This window comes from Carcharhinus amblyrhynchos, chromosome 21, assembly GCF_965287045.1.
Source record: "Carcharhinus amblyrhynchos chromosome 21, sCarAmb.v2.hapA, whole genome shotgun sequence".
Lineage (NCBI taxonomy): Eukaryota > Metazoa > Chordata > Chondrichthyes > Carcharhiniformes > Carcharhinidae > Carcharhinus > Carcharhinus amblyrhynchos.
Window position 1 is genome coordinate 32,113,915 of NC_137344.1, and position 12,223 is coordinate 32,126,137.

Genomic DNA, 12,223 nt, shown 5'->3' on the forward strand with positions numbered 1-12,223 from the left:
GCCTATCATTTAGGACTGAGATGAGGAGAAATTACTTCACTCAAAGGGTTGTGGAGTTCTTCACTAGAAGGTTGTAGATGCTCCATCATTGAATACACTCAAAGCTGGGATGCATAAGTCTTTCAGGGAATTAAGGATATGGGAACTGGGTGGGAAATTGGAGTTTAAGCCCAAGAACTGGAAGGAGGAGTTCTTGGGGAAAAGTACAGAAGGAAGGTGGTGGATATTCAAGGAATGTTTGACTGGAACTCTGCACGATAACATTCCGATGAGACAAGGAGGTTGGGTCTTTTTCTGCATGGAGGTCGGTCACCAGTGGAGTGCCCCAGGGATTTGTTCTAGGACCCTTGCTGTTTGTCATTTTCATAAATGACCTGGATGAGGAAGTGGAGGGATGGGTTAGTAAGTTCGCAGACGATACGAAGGTTGGTGGTGTTGTGGATGGTCTGGAGGGATGTCAGAAGTTGCAGCGGGACATAGATAGGATGCAAGACTGGGCGGAGAAGTGGCAGATGGACTTCAATGCAGATAAATGTGTAGTGGTCCATTTTGGCAGGACCAATGGGATGAAGGAATACAATATCAAGGGTAGGAGTGTTAGCTGTGTTGAAGAGCAGAGGGATCTTGGGGTCCGGGTCCATAGGACTCTTAAATCGGCCTCGCAGGTGGAGGATGTGGTCAAGAAGGTGTATGGTGTACTGGCCTTCATTAATCGAGGAGTTGAGTTTAGGAGTCGGGAGGTAATGCTGCAACTTTATAAGACCCTTGTCAGACCCCACTTGGAGTACTGTGTGCAGCTCTGGTCGCCTCACTATAGAAAGGACGTGGAAGCTATTCAAAGGGTGCAGAGGAGATTTACAAGGATGTTGCCTGGATTGGGAGGCATGCCTTATGAAGATAGGTTGAGGGAGCTGGGACTCTTCTCCCAGAGAGACGAAGGTTGAGAGGCGACCTGATAGAGGTTTATAAGATGTTGAGAGGAATAGATAGGGTGGATTCTCAGAGGCTATTTCCCAGGGCTGAAATGGTCACTACGAGAGGACACAGATATAAGGTGCAGGGAAGCAAGTACAGAGGAGATGTTAGGGGTAAGTTTTTCACTCAGAGGGTGGTGAGTGAATGGAATCGGCTGCCGTCGGTGGTGGTGGAGGCGAACTCGCTGGGGTCTTTTAAAAGACTTCTGAATGAGTATATGGGATCTAATGGGATTGGGGTTATAGATAGGTCTATGGCTTAGTAGGTGTAGAAGTGATCGGCGCAACTAGTGGGCCGAAGGGCCTGTTTGTGTTATAGTGTTCTATGTTCTATCAGTCATGACGTATTGAATGGTGGAGCATGCTCAATGGGCCATATAGAATATTTCTGCTCCTATTTAGTTTGTTCTTGTATTTCTCATCTTGCACTCATCAGGACAAATGCAAGAATACCAAATTTCAAATGATCACAATTCATACTATAGATGAAAAGGGTGTAGTACTGTGTGCAGTTTTGGGCGCCGCACCTGCGCAAGGATATTTTGGCCCTGGAGGGAGTGCAGAGGAGGTTTACTAGGCTGATACCGGAGTTGAGGGGATTGAGCTATGAGGAGAGGCTGAATAAACTAGGCTTGTACTCGTTAGAGTTTAGAAGAATGAGGGGAGATCTCATTGAGACGTATAAGATGATGAATGGGATGGATAGGATAGAGGTGGAGAGACTCTTCCCGCTCAAAAAAGACAGTAGGACTAGGGGGCACAGCCTCAAGATAAAGGGGAGGCGGTTTAGAACGGAGTTGAGGAGGAACTTCTTCACTCAAAGGGTGGTGAATCTCTGGAATTCTCTGCCCATTGAAGTGGTGGAGGCTGCCTCGCTAAATATTTTTAAGAAGCGGGTTGATGGGTTCTTGATAAGAGAGGGGATTAAGGGTTATGGGGAGAGGGCGGGAAAGTGGAACTGAGCCACAACAGATCAGCCATGATCTTATTGAATGGCGGGGCAGGCTCGAAGGACTAGATGGCCTACTCCTGCTCCTATTTCTTATGTTCTTATGTTCTTATGTTCTTATGATTGGTTGAGAAGTCAACTCTGATTGGCTGATGCATTGCCATAGAGAAAACAATGGGAAGAGCTGAGGAAATTCAAAAAATGTGCTTGGCTTAACATAATCCTTTTGAGAACGGGTCCCTGTGTATGTATGTATGTTAATTCTAACAAGTTTAAGTGAGCCAAGTTAGGAGCTCAATTGATTAGCTTAAATTGGCTATTAGTGTAGCTATTAGCACACTCAAGGCCCAGGCTAATTCTCTGGGGACATGGGTTCAATTTCCACTAGGGCAGCTGGTGGATTAGTTCAGGTGGCACAGTGGTTAGTACTGTTGCTTCACAGGGTCAGGGACCCAGGTTCAATTTTAGCCTTGGGTCACTGTCTGTGTGGAGTTTGCCCATTCTCCCCGTGTCTGCATGGGTTTCCTCTGGGTGCTCTGATATCCTCCCACAGTCCAAAGACGTGTGGGTTAGGTGGATTGGCCATGCTAAATTGATTCTAGTGTCGGGGATTAGCAGGGTAAATATGTAGGGCTACAGGAAGAGGGCCTGCGTGGGATTGTGGTCAGTGCTGACTTGATGGACCAAATGGCCCTCTTTGCACTGTAAGGATTCTATGATTCTATGAAGTGCCACCCAATCACAAAATCACATCGAGCAAAATACCCACTGATATCTAATGTCTAATTATCTAAGAGATCTAATTTAATATTATTTATTACTTATTAGTGTCAGAAGTGGGCTTAAATTAACACTGCAATGAAGTTAGATTTTTGATAGACAAGGGAATTAAGGGTTATGGGGAGAAGGCAGGAAAGTGGAACTGATCCACTTCAGATCAGCTATGATCTTATTGAATGGCGGGGCAGGCTCGAGGGGCTAGATGGCCTATTCCTGCTCCTATTTCTTATGTTCTTACGTTGTTACTGGGAAAATTCCCTGATCTGTTGCCTGGTGGAGTACACTGAGGGAGAATTTAACATGGCCAATGCACCTAACCAGCACGTCTTTCGAACTATGGGAGAAAACTGGAGCTCCTGGAGGAAACCCACGCAGACATGGGGAGAATGTGCAAAATCCACATGGACAGTGACCCACGCCGGGAATCAAATCCAGGTGTCCGGCAATGCGAAGCAGCAGTACTAACCACTTTACTGCTTTGTTGCCCAAATAGTTACACAATGTTAATTCAGTGCATGTTTTTCTTTGCTTTTTCACACAGTATTTGTAGGCTAAGGAGTGCATGCGACACACACATTATAACAGACTAAGTTACTGCTGCAAAGCCCAGAGAAGTATGTTCTCATCAATATCCTGTGCTGAGATCAAATTACCGGCTCAATGAGTATCTTGTAATTTAAGAGGGCTTTTCTGTAGAACTACAGCAGGCCCGTGCAGCTGCTTGAACTGTTCATCGACCCAGTCACTGCCACATGGTTAGTGTGGCCAGGTTACGGGGCTTTGCCACAACAGTGCCAGGTTTCATTAAACGCACTGGTGTTCCGATATTCTGCTCAAAATTCTCAGTTTGCTGCTTTCCTCTCTTGACATGAAGCATGTCTGAGATTACTGGCAGCATTTCAGCTTTCTGCATAGCATCAGCATATCTCCTCTCTTTGCTTCCTCTCCCCCTTCCCTTGCACACCATTTACTGTCAGTAAACCCAAAACGACACACTCAGCAGCACCTGCCCACTTGCTGGTGGCTATGTGGTTATTTTTGGTGACACTGAAATTCTCCTCACTGGCATCCAGGGACAATTTTGCTTTCCTCAAATTGGGCAGATTTTTGATGGGGTTCAATGAGAACAAGGAAGTAATGTTGCAGTTGTACAGAGCGCTGGTTAGGCCATCGTTGGAGCGCTGTGTGCAGTTCTGGTCACCTCACTATAGGAAGGATGTGATAGCACTAGAGGGGGTATAGAGAGGGTTCACCAGGAATTGGCTGGGGTGGAGCATTTGGGCTACAAGGAGAGACTGGATAGGCATCGATTGTTTTCTCTGGAACAGAGAAGGCTGAGGGATACATGATTGAGGTGTATAAGATTATGAGGGGAATGGACAATCAGACATTCCACGGAGGAGGGTGGCGAGGGACAGTGGGGGAGAACCTGCGGCCATGGTGGTTTTTTTCTCATTGCGGTCCTCAATAGCCTCCGTGCTAGCTGACCTGCATTTCAGTCTGACAGCATCTAAAATTTAAAAATCCTATCTGCGTTTTCAAATTCTCTCTCTCTTTTTGTACTCTCCAGCAACCTCACATGCCTGAGATACCTGCAGTCCTCTAATTCTGGCCTCTTTTGCATCCTTGGGTTTAATTGTTCCATCATAGGCAGCTGTGCCTTTGGCTGGCGAGCGCTGGCATTCCCACCCTGTGCCTCTCTGCCTCCCTTTCTTTCTTTAAGGCACTCTTTATAATCTACCTCTTTGACCCAACTTTGGTCATTTGGCCTAATATCTCCTTATGCCTCAGTATCATACTTTGATAGTCGTGCCTGCTAGCACCTTGGGGCATGTTACAATCTGATATAAATGTGAGTTATTGTAATCGAAGCTCAGAATGTGATCACAAAACACCAATAAAAATCTTGAAGTACAGCATCATATAAAAAAAGGCAATTTACTCTGGCAGTTTGAAATGATGCCTCTGGCCTCAAGACCTTTTCATTTAGAGTCATACAGTCATTAAGTCATGAAGCACAAAAAGGCCCTTTGGCCCATCGAGTCTGCACTGACAATAACTACCACTAAAGGCTCGCCAATCCTATTTTCCTGCAACTGTCACACATTTCTGACTCTTATGATCTTTCAAATGCTCATCCAAATATTTTTTAAAGGTTGTAAGGTTTCTGGTCTCCATTACCTTCCCTGGCAATGCATTCCAGATTCCCACCACCCCCTGAGTGAAAAGGTTTTCTCTCAAATTCCCTCCTAATATTTTGCCCCTTCCCCTAAAACTACGTCCCCTTGTTATTGACTCCTCAACCCAGGGGAACAGCTGCTCCCTCCCTACTCGCCCTCTCCATACCCCTCATAATCTTATACACCTCAATCATGCCCCCCTCAGCCTTCTCTGCTCCAAAGAAAACAATCCAAGCCTACCCAGTCTCTCCTTATAGCTCAAATGCTCCATCCCAGGCAGCATCCTGGTGAACCTCCTCTAGACCCCCTGTAGTGCTATCATATCCTTCCTATAGTGAGGTGACCAGAACTGCACACAGTGCTCCAGCTGTGGCTTAACCAATGCTCTGTACAACTCCAACATTATCTCCTTGCTCTTAAATGCTATACGTCGACTGATGAAAGCAAGTGCTTTCTTAACTATTCTATTCAGCCTTCAACATGATTATTCCTGCAAAACTCATCTCAAAACTCCTTTGACGGGATTCAGGTCCTCCTTCTGCGAATGGATCCTAGACTTCCTAACCCATAGACTGCAATTTGTAAGGGTAGGCAACAACACCTTCTCCACGATCATCCTCAACACTGGCGCCCCACAAGGCTGTACCCTCAGCCCCTTATTATGCTCCTTATACACCTATGACTGTGTGGCCAAATTCCTCTCCAACTCAATTTTCAGGTTTGTTAATGACACCACTGTAGTGGGTCGGGTCTCAAACAATGATGAGACAAGGTATAGAAGAAAGATAGACAATCTGTTGAATTGGTGCAGCAACAGTAATCTCTCCCTCAATGTCAGCAAGGCAAGGGAGGTATTCATTGACTTCAGGAAGCTTAGCAGAGGACATGACTCGGAGATGAAGTGGAAATGGTCAAGAACTTCAAGTTTATAGATGTCCAGATCACAAACAATCTGCCCTAGTCCCTCCATCCTGACACTTATAATTTCTCACGAGGCTAAGGAAATTTGGCACGTCCACTACGACTCACCAACATTTACAGATGCACCATAGAAAGCATTCTTTCTGGTTGTATCACAGCTTGGTATGGCTCCTGCTCTGTCCAAGACTATAAGAAACTGCAGAGGGTCGTGAATGAAGCCCAATCCATCACACAAACCAGCCTCCCATCTATTGACTCTGACTACAATTCCCGCTGCCTCGGAAAAAGAAGCCAGCATAATCAAGGACCCCACGCATCCTAGACATTCTCTCTTCCGGCTTCTTCCGTCAGGAAAAAGAAACAAAAGTCAAGGGGTCATGTACCAACTGACTCAAAAATAGCGTCTTCCCCACTAACCCCATCCCCCCACTCCCCAGTCGACACATCTTGGGACATTAAGAAACAATTTAACATGGCCAATCAACCTAACCTGCACATCTTTGGACAGTGGAAGGAAACCAGAGCACCCGGGGGAACTCCATGCAGACATGGGAAGAATATCCAAACTCCGCGCAGACAATCAAGGCTGCAATTGAACCAGGTTTCCTGGCACTGTGAGGCAGCAATGCTAACGTGGAGATGAGTCATTTGATAAAGCTTCCAGGTAATCACTCAAAATCAGAATTAAGAACCCAACCTGCAAGACAGATAAATCAGTCCCTGTCCAATTTGTATTCATTAACTAATAATGAATTGATGCAGTCAGTTACAAATTAAAACAACATTGATGCCTTCACTGTTTAAATTTCAGTGTCACAGAATTGTTTCATCAGAGAAGGAGGCCATTTGGCCCATCATGTCTGTGCCAGATCTCTAAATGAGCATTTCACCTAGTTCCCACTCTGGATAGGTGAGCAAGAATCTCCCCCTCCTCCAACTGGCCATGGGTGAATTAGCAGATCGATGTGATTGGTTAAATCATGAATGCTCCTTCCATGGCCAATAAGCAGAGCAGGGGCAAGGGATTGGTGGGAGGAGGGGGCACAGTGGGTTAGCACTGCTGCCTCACAGTGCTCGGGATCCGGGTTCAATTCCGGCCTTGGGTGACTGTCTGTATGGAGTTTGCATGTTCTCCTCATGTCTGTGTGGGTTCCCTCCGAGTGCTCCTGTTTCCTCCCACGGAGTTAGGTGGATTGGCCATGCTGGATTGTTGGTTAGATATGTTGGTTAGATGGATTAGTCACGATAAATGTGTGGGGTAAGGGGATGGGGTGGGGGAAAGGGCCTTGGTAAGATACTTTCTCTGAGAGAGTCAGGTGGGCTGAACGGCCTTCCTCTGCACTGTAGGGATGCTATGGTTCAATGGGGAGAGGAGGGAGCAAATGATGAGGAAGGGAAAAGAGTGGGGAAGGTAAAAGAGAGGGCAGGAAAGGAGAGAGGAAGGGGAGTCTTAGCCCAATGTCCTTTCTATTTGAAGTCAATATCAATAGGGTCGTACGCATTGACTCTTGCTGGCTTGTGGTTCCATGAGCATCAGGCGACCTCTGATATCTCAATCTAAAGGTTATTCTTCAAGTGGAGACCTAAGCAAAGAGTACCATTGGTTAATGGCACCACCATTGAGCCTCATTCTACACAACCAATATCAACCTGTGTGCAAGATTCACCAGATGGCAACAAAGATCACAGTCACCTGCTGCTTTTATTTTCTCCTTCAGTCACTCAGCAATTCTCCCCAAAGTTGTGAACAGGCTGGAGTCAACTGGGTCAGTACGCAGAGCAGCGACTGGAGCCGGGCATCCCGACTGGTTCAAACACTGCGTTGCTGCACTGACATTAATTAGAAATATAATACATTCAGATTAGAAAATACAATTGGATTGATGGGAGCTATTGGATTTTTTTTATTTATATGCACTCATAATCATAAATCATTGCAGGGTGTGAAATTATATCATTTATTCTCAAACACAGAACAATCAACATTGGCAGAATAAACTATTATCATTTTAATATGTTGAGACTACATCGAACTTGCATTTGTTATATAGGCCCAATAGGATGTCAGAGGTAGGTTCTTTACCCAGAGGGTGGTGAGGGATTGGAATGCCCTGCCTGCTGCAGTTGTAAATGCGCCTAGTTTGGGGGCATTTAAGAGATCCGTGGATAGGTTTATGGATGGAAAGGGATCGGTTTAGGTTAGAAGGTCATTGCTTTTTAATTGGTCGGTGCAACATTGTGAGCTGAAGGGCCTGTTCTGCGCTGTAACGTTCTATGTTCTATGTTCTATATGATCAAATTAATCACATTTTTATACTATGCTGATTTTCTTTTCCCAGTCTTTAGTATTTATAGAAAAGAGGTTGTGTGATTAGTTGTGTTTATAAGTTGGCATCAGTTCACCATGGTGTTAGAATGAGTGTTAAAAACATCGGATTTACTATGGTTTTCTATCCTTGCCCAATCAGTTTCAGGTTTGTTGCTTAGTGAGACAGGGAGAGAATCTGTTTTGGCTAATCCCCAACTTTCTGATCTACCATTGGCTGTTGATAAATCAATAGATTGTGAGGTCAAAGTGCAGGCCGGGCCAGTGGTTCCCGACTGGTGTGTCACAGCAAACTGGTATGGCGTGACACACCACCCCCACAAATGTGCTGCAAAGAAAGATTCAAAGTGATTAAAAAAAAACTAATCTTTGTCTTCAGCTCTCCAAACCCTAATGAATCTTGGACATGCACTGGTTGGGAAAGAACCACTCAATTGAGCGTGGTTTAGATTTTGTACGTTTGTCAAACCCATGTGCATGACCAAGGGGACTTGGCGCTGAAGACAAAGGTCCCACGCGCCCGCACAAAAAACTCAAAAAGGGCGCCAAAACCCTGAGGGAAGCAAGAGAGACAGCGAGAGGCAAAAAAAAGTGGCGTATGCTGTTCTGAAAATCATAATACTGAAACCATGCCAATAACTCGCAACTATAGTTACGTTTAGCTAATGCCTAGATATGAGTTTATCATTATGCTGTGACTTCTGTCCTGCACTGCAACATTCTCCTCTTTCTTTTTTAGTTATTGTACCACTGTTTTCTCATATTTCAAATACCAATACAAACTACTGCAGATGAAATATGACATAAGAAGAAAAATGCTGCAAAAGCTGAGATAATAAGGCAGCAGCTGTGGAGAGAAACAGTCAACATTCTTGCTGATGACCGTTCTGAAATAATAACTCATGTATGAGCTAAATAAATTATTTGTGAACTGAGTTTTCAAGGAAATCAAAGTTCCCTTTGTACGGTTAACATTTATATTGTATTGTTTACATTTTTCCAAGTCAACGGCCCAGGTTTTGTAATAGCCGGAACTGAAACTATCAGTGCTGACCATTATTATGTTGCAAAACAGACTTTTGGCATCCACACAGGCATGATAAAACTCGCATTTCCCAATTCCCTCCAGATTTTCCACCTGCATTGCCATTCTCTCTGACAGCTAATGCGGGTTGAAAATCGCCCCAAAAAAGGGTAGTGCTAAGAAAACAGGAGGTGTTCCTGAATGACTTTTTATACTATAGAGGTGTGCTGTGACGTATTAAAGGTTGGGAACCACTGCTCTAGGCTGAAGGTGCAGAGCAAAACTGTAACCTAACTCTTTGTTCAGGTGGCTAGTTAAAGGTTGACATACCAACCTGAACCTAATCACCCCCCTGACACCAACACAAAAAAAAGACATAGGGGATGATTTTACCATAAAATCGGGTGTAAGGTGATTAGCACAATTGGGGGCGGTTTTCAGACCGGCGCCATTTTATGAGTGCCAGATTCCCAGCACAGTCTGCCTCTCGCCGGAAATGGGCAGTCATAAAATGGCTGTTTGTCGGCAGCTATTTCACAGCAGGGATCAGACAGCTCTTTCTTTGTCTGTCAGATCCCTGCTACTGCTAATGTGCAAGTGCAGTATCAGAGGCCTGCACATAGAATCTAGTTTAGTGAGCAAAATTAAAGCTTGTGATATTGGGGGTAATGTATTGACGTGATTAGAGAACTGGTTGGCAGACAGGAAGCAGAGAGTGGGGAAAAATTGATCCTTTTCAGAGTGATAGGCAGTGTCTAGTGGGTTCAGTGCTGGAACCCCAGCTATTCATAGTACACATTAATGATTCAGATAAAGGAATTGAATGCAATATCTCCGAATTTGCAGATAGCACTAAGCCGGATGACAGTGGGATATTGTCTTGGGATTTGAGCACACGGCTCTCTCAGGATCAATGATGGGTAGGATAGTCTATGTCGGGGCCCGGTAATCTATGATAGGGAACATTTGTAAGGTCAGTATGATTGAATGATTTGGAGAATGAATGGGGTGTTGGGATTTCCCTCGGTGACAATGGTGTGAGCTTCCTTCACTTAGGCCCTAGTCCCAGTTCTTTTCCCATTTTCTCCTTCAGTTTATGTTTTTGAACCTGTAAAAACAGCAAAAAGAAAATACTTCAAATAAGATATTCTCAAGAAAGGAAAATTTGATCAAAACCAACATGAATATCATTTCCACATAATTGCCAATACTACCTTCCCATCTTGTCTACAAAACCCGCAACCACCACTCAACATCTCCCAATGTTCCTCAGTCCCACTTCTAACCTCATAACTCATCTTCCCACTGCATCTCATAAATCACTGGGATGGTGTGTTGGAGTTTGAGCACTGCGTCAGTGATGCTGTGTGTTGGGGTTTGCACACTGAGCCAATAGGACAGTGTGTTGGGGTTTGAACACTGAGCCAATGGGACAGTGTGTTGGGGTTTGAGTACTGAGCCAATGGGACAGTGTGTTGGATTTGAGCACTGAGCCAATCGGACAGTGTGTTGGGTTTGAGCACTGAGCCAATGGGACAGTGTGTTGGGTTTGAGCACTGAGCCAATGGGACAGTGTGTTGGGTTTGAGCACTGAGCCAATGGGACAGTGTGTTGGGGTTTGAGTACTGAGCCAGTGGGACAGTGTGTTGGGGTTTGAGTACTGAGCCAGTGGGACAGTGTGTTGGGTTTGAGCACTGAGCCAATGGGACAGTGTGTTGGGTTTGAGCACTGAGCCAATGGGACAGTGTGTTGGGGTTTGAGTACTGAGCCAATGGGACAGTGTGTTGGGGTTTGAGCACTGAGCCAATGGGACAGTGTGTTGGGTTTGAGTACTGAGCCAGTGGGACAGTGTGTTGGGTTTGAGCACTGAGCCAATGGGACAGTGTGTTGGGTTTGAGCACTGAGCCAATGGGACAGTGTGTTGGGTTTGAGTACTGAGCCAATGGGACAGTGTGTTGGGGTTTGAGTACTGAGCCAGTGGGACAGTGTGTTGGGGTTTGAGCACTGAGCCAATGGGACAGTGTGTTGGGTTTGAGCACTGAGCCAATGGGACAGTGTGTTGGGGTTTGAGCACTGAGCCAATGGGACAGTGTGTTGGGTTTGAGCACTGAGCCAATGGGACAGTGTGTTGGGGTTTGAGTACTGAGCCAGTGGGACAGTGTGTTGGGGTTTGAGTACTGAGCCAGTGGGACAGTGTGTTGGGTTTGAGTACTGAGCCAGTGGGACAGTGTGTTGGGTTTGAGTACTGAGCCAGTGGGACAGTGTGTTGGGTTTGAGCATTGGGCCTGTGTTGGGGTTTGAGTACTGAGCCAGTGGGACAGTGTGTTGGGGTTTGAGTACTGAGCCAGTGGGACAGTGTGTTGGGTTTGAGTACTGAGCCAGTGGGACAGTGTGTTGGGTTTGAGTACTGAGCCAGTGGGACAGTGTGTTGGAGTGTGAGCAGTGGGCCAGTGGGACAGTGTGTTGGGGTTTGAGTACTGAGCCAGTGGGACAGTGTGTTGGGGTTTGAGTACTGAGCCAGTGGGACAGTGTGTTGGGGTTTGAGTACTGAGCCAGTGGGACAGTGTGTTGGAGTGTGAGCAGTGGGCCAGTGGGACAGTGTGTTGGGGTTTGAGTACTGAGCCAGTGGGACAGTGTGTTGGGGTTTGAGTACTGAGCCAATGGGACAGTGTGTTGGGGTTTGAGTACTGAGCCAGTGGGACAGTGTGTTGGGGTTTGAGTACTGAGCCAGTGGGACAGTGTGTTGGGGTTTGAGTACTGAGCCAGTGGGACAGTGTGTTGGGGTTTGAGTACTGAGCCAGTGGGACAGTGTGTTGGGGTTTGAGTACTGAGCCAGTGGGACAGTGTGTTGGGGTTTGAGTACTGAGCCAGTGGGACAGTGTGTTGGGGTTTGAGTACTGAGCCAGTGGGACAGTGTGTTGGGGTTTGAGTACTGAGCCAGTGGGACAGTGTGTTGGGGTTTGAGTACTGAGCCAGTGGGACAGTGTGTTGGAGTGTGAGCAGTGGGACAGTGTGTTGGGGTTTGAGTACTGAGCCAGTGGGACAGTGTGTTGGAGTGTGAGCAGTGGG

At 46.0% G+C, this 12,223-nt stretch overlaps 2 protein-coding genes across 4 annotated transcripts in view; both read right to left on the reverse strand.

Annotated features, from left to right (window-relative positions):
• Positions 1 to 7,638, reverse strand: part of rsad1 (radical S-adenosyl methionine domain containing 1) — a 49,759-nt gene extending 42,121 nt beyond the window's left edge. For all 3 annotated transcript variants that reach the window (XM_080208941.1, XM_080208937.1, XM_080208940.1), the window contains exon 1: positions 7,498 to 7,638. The gene's annotated coding sequence lies outside the window, so the exon portion shown is untranslated. The remainder of the gene's footprint in view (positions 1 to 7,497) is intronic.
• Positions 7,639 to 7,748: 110 nt separating this feature from the next.
• acsf2 (acyl-CoA synthetase family member 2) overlaps positions 7,749 to 12,223 on the reverse strand; it is a 127,096-nt gene continuing 122,621 nt past the window's right edge. Inside the window, exon 16 of the mRNA XM_080208933.1 lies at positions 7,749 to 10,262. Within this exon, the coding sequence (XP_080065059.1) occupies positions 10,203 to 10,262 (60 nt within the window). The 3' untranslated portion in view covers positions 7,749 to 10,202. The remainder of the gene's footprint in view (positions 10,263 to 12,223) is intronic.